Here is a 20,565-nt window from a genome sequence, read left to right as displayed (position 1 = left end):
TGACGATACCAAATATTTGATGAGAATGTGGAAAAAACTAGATCGTTCACACAGTGCTGGTGGGAATGTAAAATGGTATAGCCATTCTGGAAAGCAGTTTGAGAGTTTCTTTAAAAATTAAACATATAGTTACCATACAACCCAGCAATTGCACTCCTAGGCATTTATCCAAAGAAATGAAAATTTATGTTCACATAAAAACCTACGCATGAATGTTTATAGCATTTATTTATTTTTAAAAGCCCCAAAGTAGAATCTGCCCAGATGTTTTTTGACAGGAATGGTCAAACAAACTATGGTATGTACATACCATGGAATGCTATTCAGCAATTAAAAAAAAACATTGATACACAAAACAAATTGGAAACTATGTTGAATTAAGAAAACCAATCCCAAAGGCCACATACTTTATGATTCCACATATATAACATTTTAGAAATGAAGGACAGATTAGCGGTTTCCAGGGATGAGAAACAAGGTAAGGGGTAGAGGGAGGAGGTAGGTGACTACTATGGTTATAAACGGAGAGATTCTTGTGGTGTTAAACTATTCAGTATCTTGGCTGGGGTGGTTGATACACAAACTACACATCCTAAAACTGTATAGAACTAAACAGATACACAAATGAGAACAAGTAAAACTGGGGAAATCTGAATAAGACTGGTAAGTTATATCAGCAGTTGAAATATTATTTATAGTTTTGCAAAATGTTACCATTGGAGAGACTGGGTAAAATATACAAGGGATCACTGTATTATTTTTTACAACGGCATGTGAATCTACAATTATCTAAAAAGAAAAGACTCTCAATAATGTTGCTTTAGTACTATTATCATACTAAAAAATTTAATTCCTTAATATCAAATAGTCTAAGGAAACAAGATTGGAAAAATATGGTTTTCAAGGTATATTGTGGATTAAAAAGATGGTATGGACTTATTTTTGTATCTTAAGTCAAGGAATCTAGGAAATATTAGGTAACAACAACAAAAATGCATGTATCATAATTTGTATATTCTATGGTAAGGTGACCAGACTGAGGCAAATGCTTAGGTATCAGGAAGCTAATGAAATTATAACTTGTTTGGAAGATATTGGCACAAAACCAGATTCATCCCAGGCTGGGTCATCAAGCATATTCTGAAACTGCCTTATCACTTTAAGCCACTTAAAATCAGGCCATGAACCCAGTTTGGTATTCAATATCCTCACCAACACTCTGCCCTTCATCATAGCTCCCCCCACTGACTCCGCATGATGGCTGGACTTGTAAGCTGACTCTATTCAAACCATGTGTGAAGTCATGGCTAATCCAGGACTTGAACTGACCTCCAAAGCATCTCTATCTGTAGACCAAAGTCAGTAAGAATAAGCATGTGTTCTTGAAGTCTTTTATCTTTAAAATTCAGAAAAATTAAAAAAAAAAAATAAAAAATAAAATTCAGAAAAATTTTACATCCTACTCATACCAAGGATTTAAAAAAAATTGTTTTAAAATTCAGAACCCTTTAAGATAACAAAAATTTGAATCTCTCATACCTAAAATCTGAGTAAATGTGACGCTAGAGAAAGACAGACCATGTTTATCTTTTGGTTCTCCCTTGGAATAGGGGTTGGTGGGTCCAATTGCCACTGTGTGAGAATTATGGACATAAATCATCAGTGGGAATTAACAGGTGATCGTTAACAGTATTTACCTAAATAGCTTTGAACTGTACAGGACAAACCTACTAAGTCTATAGTCCTCCATTGTATAAGGCAGCCTCAGGCCTTAACCACAGGCTGTGTGACTGTCCCCACCTATCTATATCAGAGACTGGTTCCTGGGACAAAGGTTACTATCTATAAGCTAGATGCCTATGAATTAGCTTCTCAAGAATTCTGACCAACACGGATGCTGTATGCTAGAAAGACACCAGCTGAATTATTTAAACTCTGCTTTGGGGGAATTTTGAATGTAAAACACACAGAAGAATGACACAGAAGGTAAGAATTTAGAATGAGGGCAATACTATAAAGCAAGAGAAGCCACGGTGACAGGAGATAAGCAAGAGAGAGACTCAGTAGTAGAGATGGAAGAGAAGGTCGGGTCACTGGAAGGGTAGCAGACTCTAAATTTACTGTTGTATTCTAAATATAGTTTCATTTCTCTGTGAGGCCTGCTGAAATGTTTTGTGTTCACTAAGTGCCTATAACTTGAAATAACATTTGAGACAGAACTTTAAAAAGAGTTAAGCATTGGCCTAAAAATGTTACCAAAAGTAAAAGCTGAGATGGCAATCTATAGAAAATGATTTCCTATATATCAATCTATAGGTGCAGACACATGCTGGCAAAATGCTTCCAGTCAAGGTTTTGTTGACTTCTATTCCACTCCTGTGCTTCATTTCATCCAAGATAAAAATAGGAGAAAATAAGTTTGACACTGGGGTACTTACCCAACTCTAAAGCTGCTATTAGTGCCAAAGCAACAAGGGCTTCATTCTGCATTATTACATGTTCACTAGTTGCCATGGTAACTAGATGCTTGATGCCACCACTCTGTACAATGGTTTTAATTACATCCTACAATAAATAAATATCACAGGCTTATAAACTTTAATTTTAAACATAAAGAAACAGTCAATTCATTGTTAAGTTGAGTGCTTTGCTGACAGTGTCCTGTATGAATCATTACATTTAACCATAATTTTTTTCTTCACAGAAGAAAAGGAAAAAGCTTTTAGCTTTAAATAAATTCATCAAAAGATGACAACTTAAATTACCTAAGTGAAAAAGACCACTGCAGTTCATAGCAAGGAAGAGAGTCCCAGAAGCTACCAGGCAAAAAAATAAAAGTGTGGTTGCCCCAAATGTTGACTTACTATGGAATGAACAGAAGAGAGTAAGATTTTGTAAGGACAAAATAAAGTCCTTCTTTCAACTTATTATAACAACAGGTAGTTGTTCTCCAGATGATCTAGGTAAAGTGTTTTTTTGTTTGTTTTTAATCTCTTACCCCTTTGTTGAAAGGGACTTGAGCAGAACTTAAAATTATCTCCCTCATTTCTCATGGGACCTACACCTCTGTCCTCTTTAGTGGCAGAGGAGACAGTGGGCTCCAGATTGAATAAAACCCAGTCCCAACATTGACTAAACAAATTACTGAACCTCTATGCGTCTCAGTGACTTTATCTATAATGCTGGGATAATGTGTTATCATAGGTTTTTATGATAATTACAAAGTTATTACATGAAAAGTACACATAAGAATATACAGCTAAAATTAGATTTTTTAAAAAATGGTCACATTTATTTCTAGTATTCATTTTTGTTTTAATCTCAGTTTTGTTGCCTAAAAACTCTTGGATTAAATGTGATTTAGAGGAAAGTCTAAATTACAGAATTTTTTAAAGTAATTTTCTTTCACTACTTTTAATAATTTAAGTGCTGGGTGTTAGGTAGCCTGTCTGCATTAGCTGCAACAGTATAAAAACTAAGTGTAATTAGAAATATTTTTCAATTAATTTGTGAAAATACACAAAAAAGGGTTTCCTTTATGCTTCTACCTTATATAATTTTTTAAAAAAAGATTTTATTTATTTATTTGACAGACACAGAGAGAGCACAAGCAGGAGGAGTGGCAGGCAAGGGGAGAAGGAGAAGCAGACTCCCGCTGAGCAGAATGCCTGACTTGGGGCTTGATCCCAGGACCCTGGGATCATGACCTGAGCTGAAGGCAGACACTTAACGGACTGAGACACCCAGGTGGCTAAATTCTAAATTTTAAAGAAAACTATTTATAGATAGTATCTTTGCTTTGAGATCAAATGCATTTAGAGATCAAACCCAGTACTAAGTTTTTATGGTGACTGTATTCTAGCATCTAACAAGCCTCTCTCTTAACCTCTTTTAGTAAGTGAGAAACTGTCCTTTAAAGCCTTTTCTAATGAAGAGAAAACCTCCTAGTATACTGCTTACTTGGTGGGCATTTTATTTGAAACTTAAAATTCGTAAAGATTTTTATAAAAATCACAAAGCAACTTACTGAGTAAAGAAGACCACAAGAGGTTCATAGATACATATATAGTCACCTAATGAAGGTTCTTGAACTATCATTTCATCCTTTATTTTGTGATTCACCCTGGAGAGTCCACTGTAGTAGAAGGAGCAGGTAATGAACGAAGAAGGCAACTGTATCAGAAGCCAATAGCTCCCTGTAAGATCAAGCATAGCTCTCTCATAAAATGAGATGGTAAAGGAGCTATGAGGGAGAGAAAGAATCTCATGCAGACTCTGCGCTGAGTACAGAGCTGGACACAGGGTTTGATTTCACACCCCTGAAATCATGACCTGAGCCAAAATTAAGAGTCGGGTGCTTAATTGACTGAGCCATTTTTTGGTGCCCCTCCATCTCACTTTTTTGAACAGGTATTGGAGAATCGCTTTTTAAAATGCCCACCCTCTCTCCTCTTATTTCAATAAATGTTTGTTGAATAGCTCCTCTATGGACTTGCTTTGCCTGACAGAATGGGGGATAAAAGACAAATGAAGCATTGTTCTGTTATATGACAAAAAAGAATGATATTCATAGCTACCCCCTATGGAGCAACAACTACACACTGGACATTATACTGGGTAGCTTAGAGATATTAGCATATTTTTAGCCTCACAGAAAATCCTATTAGCTAGATATTATCTGTAGTTAACAGATGAAGAAATTGAAGCTCAGATTAAGTTATGAAATTTGGCCAGTCAGTGATTAAGTAAGTGATAAAAAAAAAAACCAACATTCAAGTCCAGGCAGTCAGTCTATCAGTTCCTTGTTCTTAACCATTTGTTGTCTATGCAAAAGTATATGTACTGAATTCATGACATGCCATATATAGGCAGTCACAATGTGCTCTATGGAGGCTCTCTGAATATATTTTAAAGTTATATTGTAAACTTCAAGATATTAAAACAAAAAGGTAAAAGGTTATTGGCATCACTCCACAGAGCAAGGTTCATCTGGAGAATTACAAATAATTTTAGCCATTACACATCTACAAGTAATCCAGAGTTAACTTTTCTGAAACCATTTCATTTATTAAATTGTAGAGATACACAGGAAGACATTTTTCTGGGAAATCCTTCTGAACCCTATATATATCTGTAAAATCTCCAAAAATTTTAGACATACTTTATAATGCTTTACAAAGTTTTAAATGATGTATTATTTTGTAATCCTATTTCTCAAGGAGTTTTCTTATGGAAAGCTAAATTTTGGAACATACACAACCAAGGCAAATTGTCTATGTAATAGTCTCACATGTTCAGCTTTTATGGTCACTTTGCCATTAATAATTGAGATAATCCAGGTACAAATTTTGTTGAAAACTCTATAATGTTGACTACAATGTAATGGTCTGAAATAGGCTTAAATTCAAGATAATTTATAACATAGCCACTGAATCACCTAACAAAAATTTTCTTTCTCAACTTTGTACCATCAAAGACTACTTCTCAGTATCGGAATTAAATGTTAGATATATGAGCAAATGACTAAATAAATTTGTTTGAACTACTTTTTAGCTTGGCAATTGAAGAATGTTCTACTCTTAAGAAAAGTGCTTTTGACATGAGGCAGTTTTTATGTTCTGGTGTAGAAGCAAACTGTACTTTTCTGTTTTTGATACCTACAATCAGAACGTCCAGCTAATTGCTAAAAAGCCCTAGCCTAGGGTACTCTTTCGAGGGAAGATGTGAATTTACCTATTGGCACAAGTGCAGGAATGCAGTGTATATGGCTGAGATGACTAAGCTAGTGTGAAACGCTGTGAGTCAGCGCAGACTTTCAGAGGGTTGGACTGTAAGACAGAATTCAGGGTGACTTTAAAAGGAGTAGGATCTTCAAAGTTTAAAAATAACACAAGGAGAGAACTATAATTCACAACAGTTGGTTAAGGATCTACAGGAATGTGACTAACTTGTACCTAGTGTTTAAAAGCTTATTCTAGAGCAGCATTTTCCAAAGTATGTACAGTGGAATGTATTTAATAAATGCAACCTGTAAAAAAGCCCCATTGTCAGATAGTTTGGGAATCAGTAGATTAAATAGAGTTAAGAAGTTTTTTTTAGAGTAGTACTAATATGTGCTGTGAATTCCAAAGGCAAGGAAAGAGCATGAACTACTTCCCTAACTAATCTGATCATATAACCTTTACCCTTTGTGGAATATTTCTTAGGGTTATTATTCAATAGAACATATTCTGAGAACTGCTTTGATTCTCAAAAGGAACCACTGATTCCACTTTAATGTTTGTGAAATTTAAAACTAAGAGTTCTAATCTGGAGCTCACCTAAGGAACACCCCTTCTGTTCTGATCATTAAAGTATGCACATCAAGGTTCCTATTGCTGCTTAGCAGCAGTATACACCTTAATTATAGGGAAGATATGCAAAAAAACACAAACCAAAACAAAAAAACAAAACAAAAAAAGCCTATAGTACTGAACTGTAAACATACAGTTGTTATAATATGACCATGAAATTATAATTATCATTCAAATTGTATCATTTCAAATTGTTTTTTGTTACACGTATACACACACACACACCCCTAGAAAGGTGCAGTGCCCTGTTTCCCTGGTCTTTTCAAAACACCTACATGACTATAGATGCTTAATGGGTGCTTGAAAGCCATTTTTTGGTGGGGGAGATGAGGGACAAGGAAATCTGTGATAAATATTAAAAGAAAAGCCTTAAAACCCTCAAATCTCAATTTTATATAGCAACTGAAAAAGCTTTGGCTCCAAGATTTGGTTAAGAAGTTGTGATGCATTTTCTCATGGACATAAGTGAAATGGCCAAAAGGCTCACTTTAGAAAACAGGTTATAGTAAAAAAAAAAAAAGGTATAGAATATAGATACTAAATCAGCTGCTAACCTGCTGACCTGGGTTCCCACCACTGTGCTCTTTAAAACAGTTCATTTGCTCATTCATGTATTCATTCACTTAACAGAGGTTAGCAACCACATGTCAGACACATACCAGGCTGGACACTGCTTTGAGAATGGACTTCATCCAACTCTGTGAGTTCAGAGCATCATATACTATCTAGATATCATTTGATTTCTTAATATCATTAGCTAGCTTGGTCATTGCCTAGTACATAGATGTTTGACACTAAGCGTGGTGGTAAAAATAACACCTGCAACCTCTACAACAACTCCATTTACTGAGTGCTTACTATGTCCCAGGTACCAATTGAGCACTTCGTATATGTGATCTCATTGAATTATTCTCACAACACTTAATTTCGGGTAGGTATTATCTCAGGTTTAATATATTGAGATGTGAAAGACTTGACCAGGTAAGTAGCAGAGATAAAATGTGAACTCATCTGACTCCAAAGCTTACTCTTAACTATTATGCAATAGAACTAAATACAAAAGCTCAATCTTCAATTACTTTTTCAGGATTGTGCCTCACTTTACGGTGTTTCACAGACACTATGGTTTTTTTTTTGTTTTTTTTTACAGATTGAAGGTTTGTGCAACATTAAGCAAGTCCATCAGTGCCATTTTCCCAACAGCATTTGCTCGCTTCATTGTCTGCATCACATTTTGGTAATTCCCAGTTTCAAACTTTTCCATTATTATATTTACTATGGTTAACTGTGATCAGTGATGATGAATCAGTGAAAGCTCAGATGACAGCATTTTTTAGCAATAAAGTATTTTTTAATTAAGGTATACAAATTATTTTATTAGACATAATGTTAATGTACACTTAACAGAATATAGTATAGTATAAACACAACTTTTATATGCATTAGGAAATAAATTCATTTGACCCACCTTTTTTTTTTTTTTTTTGCAATTTTTACTTTATCACAGCCCTCTGGAACAGAAACTATGATATCTGAGGTCTATCTGTAATGTATTTATATATAAATATGTAAAATGCAAGCTTATGATATGAGATCTATGATACAGAGTTTCCAAAAAGGCCACTTGCATGTTTTTTAGTGAAGAGTCTTCACTGGAACTTACTTTTGATTTACTGTGTCGAATGAGGGCAGACAGCAGTCTGTTGGACTCCCCCATCACACCAGCATGATCTTTGGCTTCGCACCATTCTACCAAACGCTCCACTAATTTAACATTCTTTCCCAGTTGTTCAGCAGCTTCTGCTATAGGAAAGAAGTCAAACCACACAGGAAACAATCACTGATAAGCATCCAAGGAAACAACTGGTAAAGATGTAAGAGTGTGAAAGAAAACTGTATATATATCCATCTAACACAACACAATGATTAAGCAAGAACTGCAAATACTCTGTATCTGATGGAATAGTTAGCTTTTTCTACAAAGCTATAGACTTTCATACAAAACACAAAAATACAAAACAGTTTTATATTCTTATAGTTCAGCCTGGTAGTCTGCTAGTACTCTGGCAAACTGTAACAAAGGGTATTAGAAGGACTCTGAGAAATCAATACAGAGAAAGGTTTAGAATTTAGAAATAAGTAAACAAACACAATTCATTCCAAGGAGTGGTTTTCACTGTTATTTCTGTAAACAGAAAAAAATGAACTCTCTGTTCCCAAAACAAATTTTTAAAAATCTTGAGTGTTAGCATACCAAAACACGATTTTTAAGACAAGGTAAAAATGGTATGAAACTCTAAAACAGGAGATCCCTGGGTGGCTCAGCAGTTTAGGGCCTGCCTTCGGCCCAGGGCCTGATCCTGGAGACTCGGGATCGAGTCCCACATTGGGCTCCCTGCATGGAGCCTACTTCTCCCTCTGCCCATGTGTCTCATGAATAAATAAATAAAATAATAAATAAATAAATAAATAAATAAATAAATAAATAAATAAATAAAATCTTTAAAAAAAGGAAAAAAAAGAAACTCTAAAACATAAAAACCCTTAACTGAAAAAAAAACAACAACAAAATCTTTAGAACTGCTAATAAATCAACATAAAGCCAGGATTATATGTACAATAGAGATACAATATAATTTCCATTTAAATTTAATTATAACAAGCATGGAAATTAATGGAGTTCTAAAATCAATCTCTTTTTGTCTTTTATTTGCCATTCGTTTTTATGATTACATAATTCTGAAAGCTAAAAACACGTCTTTTTCAACTAAGGCACACTGACTATCATACCAAAAATGTACCTTGTGAAAGCATTTCTTTTACCTTGTGCATCTATTAACATTCTTAATGTTCCCAAAAGTTTGAACTGAACCGGAGGCATTTCAGACTTAAGGAATTTCAAAACTGCCTCGGTGACTCCAGCTGATAGCATCTTTGCTTTATTTACAACTAGAGAGAGAGAAAGAGAGACTATGGTTAAAATGGTACTAGCATTCTTGATGATAGTCATTCAATTCAATACACATTTATTGTCTTATTATTATTATTTTTAAAGATTTTATTTATTTATTAATGAGAGACATACAGAGAAAGAGAAGCAGAGACACAGGCAGAGGGAGAAGCTGGCTCCATGCAGGGAGCCCGATGTGGGACTTGATCCCGGGTCTCCAGGATCAGGCCCTGGGCTGAAGGCGGCGCTAAAATGCTGAGCCACCCGGGCCGCCCGTCTTACTATTTTAAAGGCCTCATGTTACATTTTTCTACGTAAAAGCAGTCTTGTGGGGCACCTGGGTGGCTCGGTGTTTGAGTGTCTGCCTTTGGCTCACGTTCTCTGCAGGGAGCCTGCTTCTCTCTTTGCCTATATCTCTGGTTCTCTGTCTCTCATGAATAAATAAATAAAATCTTAAAAAAAAAATAAAAGCAGTCTTGCTACTTTTCTGTTTATTTAAAGAATAGGACTGGGGATGGGGGATAATTATCCTGTTTGTTTATAGGAATATAACACACAAAATCATACATATTGGCTTTTTAAACCTATCCTCAAAATACTTAACAATTTGTAAAGGAAATCTGACCTTGTTGTCTTCTTATTTACAAAATAACACAATTCCTCAACTTTAGTAATGTTTCTTTTTACCTCTGTCCTTGACCCAGCTGTATTAATAGAGATGTTCTAGAAACTAATAAACAATATTAATCTGTTATATGAATCAAACTGATTTCTTATAGGTTGTATCTTCATACAGTTATACTATTTCACCTAATCAGAAATTTACTTTTAGAAAGTAGAATAATAGTTTTACCTCATGGCTCAGAGCACCTTTAATCCAAAGACACATTAAAGCTATTTTTAAGAATTAGGTCTGCTTATAGAGGAAAAAGAAACCCCTGAAAGTCATTCTTTTAGGGGACTCTGTTAATTGATGCCATTATCTTACCTCAACTGAAGATGCTTAAAAGAGCTTAAGTATATAATATGATGAAAATCTAATTCACAAAAGGTAATTAATAGAAATATTTCATCTGAACAAATACAAAGATTATGTTTGCATAGTCTCAGAAAACCTATTTTGACATATGATCTCCATTTATTAGTAAGAAAGATATAAACAATTTGAAGATGTTTTTTTCTTGGTTAGGGTAGGTCTACAAAACACAGAAAATAAATACCTTCTTAAACAACAGATCTTACTTCTTACATAGTTGCCTACTATTCTTAAGTCTTACCTGGAATGGCCAGATTTCTGAGGGCACTTAATGCTGCATGCTGTACAGTTACATTTCCATCTTCTACATGTCTGTCCAGTAAATCCATAAGTTTTTCTACAATTCCATTGTCTACCATATGGATACAGTTTCCATCTGAATGAAACAAAAGCATTTTTTCTTTCCTCTTTATAAATATCTATAAATATTTTATAACAGTGATGCCTATCTATGACCTACATTAGAGAAAATGGAGCTACAAGGAAATAAAATGAATTCCAATGCTTTCTCCCATCATATTTATGAATTATTTTTTCTTTACTAAGAAGTCATGACAAGAAAAATCTCTAGCATACAATCTGATAATATATCAGAAGATAAGTAGAAACCATATACTTAAAATGTAATAGTTTTGACTTATAGTGAAGTATGCTTGAGTTCTGCCAATGTTATAGTGACAACAAAAGATAGTCAGGGCTGATGTTTAAATTATTTTTCAATAACAATTTTTGAAACATTTATAAAGCAGAGAGAGTATTATAATGAACCATTCACTATTCCACATTTAGCTTCAACAGTTACCAATATTTTACTGTTCTTAATTACATCATTAAGGAGTGAATGATCATCCTCAAAAATAAAAGTAAAGAGGGAATAAGATATCCATTATACAGTTACACAGTTCACAGTGGAATAAAATAAAATTAAAAACAAAAATAACCCATATTTCCTAGTCACAGTATAAGAATGAGTTTCCAGATTGAAGAGCAGGAGTTCCAGACTTCAGAAATGAACATGAAGGTCTGGTGCTTTGGAAATATTATTAAACCAAATTAAATATTCTACCCTAAACCAGAGGATTACTTACAGTTCAGTTTTGTAGGCATAAAGGTATAAACTAAGGCACAATAACCTTATGAAGAATATTAAATTAAAAAATTATTAAATAAAAAAATCACCAGGCAAGAGAGCATACCCTCCCAGATTAAGTTGTGTATTAGAATGGGACTCAAATTTACTGATCTATAAAGTGCAGAGTATTCAAATAAGGACTTCATGATCACTGTTCATGATCTTTATACTACTAGAACTTAGTTAAATAGCACAAAATACATAATTTGTTATAACAATCACTAAGTATAGGCAGCTGGCTGGTTCAGTCAGTAAAGCATATGAATCTTGATCTCAGAGTAGGGAGTCCAAGCCCCATGCTTGGAAGAAAAGCTTACTTTAAAAAAAGAAAAATCAGGGCAGCCCAGACGGCTCAGCAGTTTAGCGCTGCCTTTGGCCCAGGGCATGATCCTGGAGACCCAGGATCAAGTCCCACATCCACCTTCCTGCCTGGAGCCTGCTTCTCCCTCTGCCTATGTCTCTGCCTCTCTCTCTCTCTCTCTCTCTCTCTTTGTGTCTCTCATGAATAAATAAAAAAAATAAATATTAAAAATAAATAAAAATTAAAAAAAAACACAAAATATTTCATATCTCTAAAAAATTAAGGTAGCGATACACTACCTATACTTCTGAACTGTTGTAGTTTTACTATGTGTAATGGCAAAGAAAAATAAAAAAACATATAGAATATTTGATTTAAAAAGGGTGAAATAATATATATGCTTACCGTTTCTGGCAAAATTTGCAATTGCCAATGCTCCAGCAAGCTGTAGCTGGTGGTTATTTGATGGAATCCAGGACAGCACCCTTTGAAACACATTACCTTTTCCTCCTTCAAATAATTTCTGCATGGATTCATCTGGAGGTAAATGAAACAGATAAGAGGAAAAGAATTAAGAGTAACAAATCCATATTCCTATGTGAATATCCAACTGGATAACTATGTGTGTCACAAATGATAATTCATAAATGGAAACGTAATGACTCTTTTTATAATAAGCTTTTAGTACTGACTGGGAAAAGAGTTTAGGATTTTTCTAGTCTAAGTCCCAAGTACCCTCTAGCTTTCATTATTTTGGTGCCACAGTTGTCCTATGATATCTCTTTAAATATTGCAAGATAGTGAAGACTCCTCTTTTCCAGGTTCATTATCTCTAGTTCTCTCCATGATGCATTTCAGGTTTCAAAATCATCACATCAAACAGGATTAAATGAGGCAGAAAAATGAGAAAATGCCTATTATATATAGTGTTCACAAAAGAGACAATACATTTTAAAAAATCTGACAATCATGTTCTTAGATTGACTTAAACTATAACTCACCTCCAAGAAGTAGTAAAACCATTAGATCTGAAGCGGTTTTGAGCTCAGCAATATCATCCTCTTTGTCACTATCCACTTTCTGCTGAACAATCTCTAGTAGACACTCTACCAGGCCTGCTTCAACCAGCTGTAGTTTAATAGCATCTAAACAATATGTGAACAAAACAACCAAAACTTGAAATGAAATAAAAGTTCTATTATAAGCAATCCATTATGAAGAATTATAAGAAATAAAGAAAATGCATGATTTAGATAACGTATCTTCAAAGATTTGAGTTTCAAAAGGATCTAACAGTGCAGCTTCTATTCTATACTTTTTTTCATTATTTTTTTACTTGGAATTAGGTCACTTTTTACAATGTCTGGCAGCACCTAAACTGATTCTCAGCTTTGAAGGGAAATGCTGGCACTCCACTGTTCTTCTACATATTATGCTCATGTTTAAAATACTATAGAATATTCACACCATTTAAAATAGAACACATACGCCTGTTTTAGTTAAAATGTATCCACTAATGGTGTTTGAATAGAAAGTTATTGAAAAGTAAAGAGCTATTAGTAAATTTCAAACTATGTTTTAAGTATATTTGGATTCATATTTGTATAGATATGATTTTTCTAAGACAGTTAATAAACCTACAACTTTCTGAACTTTAAAACTCATGTTTTTTAAAAGGGCTTCAGGTTTTCATTAATTTGAAATTTTCTTGGGTGATGGATACATGGTGGTTCATTGTACTATATTCTCTCCATATCTGAGTAGGTTTTAATTTTTCTTACTAAAAGTTGAAAGAATAAAATAACTTTTGAGCTTTCTGATGGATAACCAGCAATGTGAAAGCACTTTAACAGCAAAATTAATATCCTTATTATGTTGTTAAAATTTTTCCTCAGAGCAGGATCTACTCTTATCAAATTATTTGTTTATATACCCCTAATAATGTAAATATTTTTTTAAGGACCTTAATTCATTGTAGATTTTATATTCATATCCATATATGTCTTCCCCATTATAATAGATATTATATCTCTTTCATCTTTGTGTTTTAACCTAAACTGGTCCACCTAAATGCTTTGAGTATATTTTATACTGCTTAAGATAAATGCAGATCAACTGACCTTAGAAACACGTGCTACACAGAAATTATTACATCTTATTTTTTAGTTGGATTTTATTTTAGTCATTGGTTACCCTAAGCTGTATATGTACCCATCTACAGCAATGGCAGCTTTAGGTTGTTACTTGGGAGAAACAAAGACCTTTTTTATAGTTGACATTTTCTTTCAGGTAATTTTAAGATATAAAAATCAAGGCTTCTCCCCCCAGCCCCCCAACACCAGGATCACTGATATTCTATAGAATACTATCTCCGAATACATAGAATATTCGACCTGGAATATTTTTTTAAAAGGTACACTTGCACTGTGCCATGCTAAAAGTAGGGCGTTTCCTTGGTTACAGAATGCTAGGGCTAGAAATGTGTGGTGACTAGAACTGAAAGCCATGATGAAAAAACCTTAAAATTCCTAAAAACCTTGAATTATACAACTCCCAATTTTAATGTCTCCTTTACATACAGGGAAAACCAAGGATGATACTAAGGATAGTCGAGAAATAAGTTTTCAAAGGTATCATTCAATTTACTGCACAATTATAAAACAAAAGTGCAGGTGGTAACGGAGAAAACAGATATAAGAAAAACACTGTTATTTTGACATATTGTGAGAAAGGTTACAGGTAATTCTCTGGTATAAAACTGATAGAAGGTCATAATAAAAATTTCATTTGGACAAACAACCAAATGAGATGAAAAACAAGTTTCTGCCTAAAGAATAGATCTAAAGCATTTAGAAAATTTAAAATGTGTCAACATTAAAGTTTACAGATCTCTCCTCTCAGTTTGACTGTAATCACATATATATGTGGGAGTTAAAGCCTTATTAAGGAGGATCAGCAAGGCAGTCTGCCAAAGCAGACAGCCCAGCATACATCAGCATCATTCTGCCCAAGGACATCTATCTTTATAACCATTTGCATATATAGGTAAGTACACATACATACATATATTTTAAAATCTTTTCCAAATGGTGAAAAGAATGCATATATATAAACACATACGTATATATTTACGTACATATATATTTCAAAATCTTTTCTAAATGGTGGAAAAAATGCTACAAATGCAGAAAAATGCATAATGTACCTATGAGCTTAATCAATTATTATGAAGTAAATAACCATGACCTCCATCTATATCAAGAAATTCATTGCCAACCTCCCAGGAAGCTCCTCTGTGCATTCCCTTTTCCTATCGCATATTCCTCCCTCTATCCGTCTCAAATCACTGCTCTGATTTTTATTTTATGGTAATCACATTCACACTTTTCCTTATTGTTTCACCAAATAAATAAGCATTCCTGAAAACTATAGTTTAATTTTACTTTTTTGAACTTTATATAAATGGAATCTTACAATACATATTTTTAGAGTTGGCTTTTTCATTTCACGTTTTTAGGATTCATCTACACTATTGGTTTATTGTTGTCTTCATTCCTTTTCATAAGTGTAAATTTTTCCATTATATGAATATACCATTATTTATTCTTCTGTTAATGGATATGAGTTGTTTCTAATTTTTCATCATTGTAAGTAAAGTTAAGAACATTTCTGCAACGGCTCCTGGTGAACATGTACACCAGGAGCCGTTGCAGAATATACACCTGGGTATATTCTAAGAGCAAAACTGCTGGATCACATAGAATACAATCTCAAACCCAATAGATACTGTTTTCCAAATTACACCAATTTACACACCCACCAGCACTTAATGAGTTTCCACTGCTCCACACCCTCATCAACATTTGGTATTACTTGACCTTCTGATAGGCATATCATAGTATTTTATTGAGGTCTTATTTTGCATCCTGCTTATTAATGAGTTAAGCCTATTTTCATGTGTTTATTAGTTATTTGGATTTTACCTTTTGTTAAGTGCCTTTTAAAATCTTTTATGCATTTTCTCACTTGGCTTTCTACATTTTTCTTAGTGATTTGTGGGAGTTTTTATAAATTATATACATTCTGTTGATTATGTCTGTTGTAAATATATATCTTGCTTTCACTCTTTTTTAAGATTTTATTTATTTGAGAGAGAGAGTGCATGCGTGCACACACAAGCAGGGGGAGTGGCAGGCAGGAGAGGGAGAAGCAGGCTCTCCACTGAACAGGAAGCCTGATGTGGGGCTCAATCCCAGGACCCTGGGATCATGACCTGAGCCGAAGGCAGACACTTAACCGACTGCTTTTCACTCTTAATGTGTTTTTTGGTACCTTTCATTATTAAAAATGGAAGTTTTAGCCAAATTTATCAGACTTTTTCCTTTATGGTTAGAGATTTTTGTGACCTCAGAAAACTCCATACTCCAAGGGCATGACGTTATCTTTCTATCATATTTTTAAGATATGCTTTCTGGTTTTTACCTTCCCATTTAGGTTAATAATCTAGCTAAACTTTTTTTATACAGTATGAATTGGGGGTGTATATGTATCCTCAACTGTATTTTTTTCCATATTCCCAGCACTGTTTATTGAAAAGACTTTTTTCCACAGTTTGGCAGTGACAATTTTTTTTCTCCAAATAAAATAAGCACCTATTAATGCATCCATTTGTTTCTTGGGTATTTTGTTCTACTGGCTTTCTCATCCTTGTACCAATAACATATCATCTTTTAATTATTTTATCAGAATAAAGTTAGTTTTTCTTGATTAATCTTACTAGGGATTTACCAGTTTTATTTAGTCTTTCAGACTCAACTTTGGTGATTATATGCTTATATTGCATTATGTATTTTCTATTAATCTCAGTTCTTTAGATTTCCTTCCCTTTAAGTGTGGCTTTGCCTACATCACATAAGATTTGAGATATAGTACTATTTTCATTATTAGAAAATCTTCTAATTTCCAGGGCACCTGGGTGGCTTAGCTGGTTGAGCATCCAACTCTTGGTTTCTTCATCAGGTCATCATCATTGGGTGGTGAGATCAAGCCCCAAGAGGCTCAGCACAGAGTCTGCTTGAGATTCTCTCCTTCTCCCTCTACTCATGTGTGCATTTGCATGGGTGCTGTCTCTAATAAAATCTTAAAAAAGAAAATTTTCTAATTTCCATCATGATTCTTCTTTGACCTCTGAGGTGCTGGAAGTATATTTTTTAATATGTAAATATAAATGGATTTCCTAGTTATCTTTTAATTATTAGACAATTCAGTTAAGTCAGAGAACATACTCCATAAGGTTGCAATCCTTTGAAATTTGTTAAAACTTTTTTATGACTATACATGTTTTATATACCCTCCACAGTTCTGAGTATTTCTGCTTCATATGTTTTGGGGTAATTACAACTTCCAGGTGAATTAGACCTTTCATCACCATAAAGTCACCTTATCTCTATGGAGTCTTTTCATCTTAAATTCTATTTTATCCGATATTAAAAATAACCATCTCAGCCTTCTTTAAGTTTGAATGATTGATTTATAAAGACTGGTTTATTGAGAGAGAGAGCACACATGTGCACACATGTAAGCAGGGGCTGGGGAGGGAGGGTAGAAAGAGAAGAGAAGCAGAATACCCACTGAGCATGGAGCCTGACATGGGGCTCATCTCAGAAACCCAAGATCATGACCTGACCTGAATCATGAGTAAGACGCTCAACTGACTGACCCACCCTGAGTGATTTATTTTTAAAAATCATTTTACTCTCAATCTTTTAAATCTCCTTATATTTAATGAGTATGTTTTAAGAAGTATAGTTGATTTTTAAAAATTCAGTTGACAATAGGTGTTTTAATTAAAGCATGTAGGTCAAGTACATTTAATATAATTACTGAAATACTATGTCTTAAATCTAATATACTTTGTATACCCTATTAGTACCCCCTGTTCCTTTTTTTCCTCTTCTCTTCTGTTATTTTTTTTTTTTAAAGATTTTATTTATTTATTCATGAGAGACACAGAGAGAGAGAGAGAGAGGCAGAGACACAGGCAGAGGGAGCAGCAGGCCCCATGCAGGGAGCCCAATGTGGGACTCGATCCTGGGTTTCCAGGATCATGCCCTGGGCCAAAGGTGGGCACTAAACCACTGAGCCACCCAGGGATCCCCTCTTCTATTATTTTTGGATTTAAGGTGTACTTTAAAAAAAAATCTTTCCATAAATCTATTAGTTTGGCAGTTATACATTGTTTTTAAAAATTACTTTAGTAATCACCTTAAAAATTGGTGGTGAACTTTCTCAGTTTTTACTCTGAAAATATCTTTATTTTACCTTTAGTTTGAAGGATGTTTTCATTGGGTTTAGAATTCTAGGTTGGCATTTATTTTATTTCAGCACATAGAAGATGTCTCATTATCATCTAGCTTTCATTTTTGGCTGGAAGGTTAACCATCAAACTGTTACTCATTTAAGATAATCTATTTTGTTCCTGGCTTTTTAAAAAAGGTTTTTGTCATTGGTTTCTTGTGGTTTCAAGATAATGTATCTAGATGTAGATTTCTTTTTATCAGGTTTTAGATTCATTTGGGTTTTTGAATATTTGTTATTTTCATAATTTGTTAAATTCTCTGACAAAATTTTAAAAGATATTGCCTCTGCCTCCCCCACCACTTTTTGGAGCTCCAAAAAATGAGAGAGCTTCTCACTATATCCTCTGTACTTTTTATTCTATTTTTATGTATATTGAGTACTTTGTCTTTATACTTCATTCTGGACTTCCTTTCAATCTATCTTCCAATTCACTGTTCTCTAAGACGATTATATTTAATCTGCTGTTAAACTCATCCATTAGGGTCTTATTTTGGGTTTTATTTTTTCAATCAGGAATTTCCAATTTTTTCCCTCAAATCTGCTATGTCACTTTTAATAGTTTCTAGTTTCCTTCTAAAATTTTCAAGCTTGCATTTAACTCTTTGAACATAATAAGCATACCTATATTGAGTCAAAATCTAATAATTCCAGTATCTGGAGATTTGCTGTTGTCTGTTCTTTGTGCTGGTTCTGGCTTACAATGTCTCATCTCCTCATGTATCTGGTCCTTACTGATTATGTGCTAGACACTGTATTTGAAAAATTATTTACTCTGGTTCATTCTTATTCCTATGGTGTATCCCTTAAGACTTTTTACCAAAAATAGGAATAGTTTACCAGTGTCCACACTGTCCCTTTGCCCTACAAAGCTACAGCCTCTCAGGTGCCTTTGCCAGGGGGGCATAAAAATGTATAAGCTACAGAATCATGTTTTTGCCAAAACTTAAAAATCAAAGGAACTGGGACACCTGAGTGGCTCAGTGGTTGAGCTCCAGCCTTTGGCTCAGGGCGTGATCCCAGATTCTCGGGTTGGAGTCCCACATCAGGCTCCTTGCACGGAGCCTGCTTCGCCCTCTGCCTGTGTCTCTGCCTCTTTCTCTCTGTCTCTCATGAATAAATAAATAATAATTTAAAAAAATAATATTTAAAAAAAATCAAAGGAACTTGGAAAGTAGCTTTGGAAAATGTAGATATAGAGTAGATAACAGCTGAAGTTACAGGCACCCAAAATAAAACATCATGTCATTAATAAAACAAAGAAGGCTTTTTGAGTTAAATACCTGGCAATTAACTAATATTAGGAAAAATGGAAAAAGTATACATGATAACAAATCAAGAGGTACATTTATTTTCTCACCATTTTCTGCCAGTGGAGCAAGAACTTCAAAAATCATTTCCCTTTTATCATGTTCTATTTGTTTCTTAAAGAGTTTTACTAGCTCTTCAGCAATGTTCGTACTGGCAAACTGTTCTTTACTTGACTCTGCAAAACAGAAGAGGAAATCTTAGAATAAACACACAAAATTAAATGCAGAAATTGTATTTTATTACTTTCAACACATGCTCATTTTGTACCATTACTGATAAATACAAATACTCTTCAAATATAAGAACCATCAGATATATTTTAAATTTTCCTGAAAAGAAAAATGGCTTTAAAGAAATATTCCAACCTAGTTTTATTCAAGGCTATAAAAAATGTTCACTAGTGTAATGTATAGGTAACCATAGCAACAATTAAATTACTATGTTATAAATTTACAGTTTCAAGGCTTTTAGTCAAAGAAGAAAAATTGCTCATAACAGACTACATTTTACACGGCTGAAGTAAAGGTGACTTGTCATTATTTAGATCATTAAGATGGTATGTTCTTGCACTGGCCTTGACATGCCTATTATTAAAGGTCAATTCTTCACATGTACTTGGGATCTCACTCCCTCTTGCCTCTTTAGCATCTCCAATCACTCTTCACTCTAGAGCCCCATCATTAGCATTTAATTATCCTCTAATATTTCTCACACAAAAAAGCAGTATTAAAAACAACTCTCTTGGGGTGCCTGGGTGGCTCAGTTGGTTGAACCTCCAACTTTTGGTTTCAGCTCAGGTCACGATCTCATGGGTCATGGGATGGAGCTCCCCATCGGGCTCTATGCTCAGCAGGGAGTTTGCCTGAAGATTCCTTCTGTCCTTCCCCCCAACTCAAACACAGATGCTCTCTCTAATCATTAAAAAAAAAAATAAAAACAGCTATATTCTACTTCATTTTTCTTTAATTACCATCCAATTGCTCTTCAGTTTCAGAAACGAGTTTTTGGTAGCACCATCAATGTACACTGTCTCTACTTTCTCAACTCACATGTGCTTTTAAACACACTTCAAACTAGTTTTGACCTACCTGCTCCTCCTTTTCTATCAGATCTCTAAAAATTCCA

General features: G+C 34.1%; 1 protein-coding gene across 20 annotated transcripts in view; it reads right to left on the bottom strand.

Moving 5' to 3' along the window:
* Positions 1 to 20,565, bottom strand: part of RAP1GDS1 (Rap1 GTPase-GDP dissociation stimulator 1) — a 164,653-nt gene that overhangs the window by 18,252 nt on the left and 125,836 nt on the right. For 17 of the 20 annotated variants that reach the window (XR_012023355.1, XR_012023360.1, XR_012023359.1 and 14 more), the window contains 7 exons: positions 19,490 to 19,615; positions 12,774 to 12,917; positions 12,178 to 12,309; positions 10,581 to 10,715; positions 9,177 to 9,302; positions 8,017 to 8,156; positions 2,439 to 2,565 (listed from right to left, as the gene is read on the bottom strand). Coding sequence is in view for 6 of the 20 variants with exons in the window: in XM_072810539.1 (XP_072666640.1) it covers positions 2,439 to 2,565; positions 8,017 to 8,156; positions 9,177 to 9,302; positions 10,581 to 10,715; positions 12,178 to 12,309; positions 12,774 to 12,917; positions 19,490 to 19,615 (930 nt within the window). In the remaining 14 variants the exon portion in view is untranslated. The remainder of the gene's footprint in view (positions 1 to 2,438; positions 2,566 to 8,016; positions 8,157 to 9,176; positions 9,303 to 10,580; positions 10,716 to 12,177; positions 12,310 to 12,773; positions 12,918 to 19,489; positions 19,616 to 20,565) is intronic. The other 3 variants (XR_012023362.1, XM_072810541.1, XM_072810544.1) reach the window with 1 other exon arrangement.

The sequence above is a fragment of the Canis lupus genome, chromosome 33 (assembly GCF_048164855.1).
Source record: "Canis lupus baileyi chromosome 33, mCanLup2.hap1, whole genome shotgun sequence".
Classification (NCBI taxonomy): Eukaryota; Metazoa; Chordata; class Mammalia; order Carnivora; family Canidae; genus Canis; species Canis lupus.
Note: the sequence above shows the minus strand (reverse complement) of the source record. Positions and strands in the feature narration are given on the sequence as shown.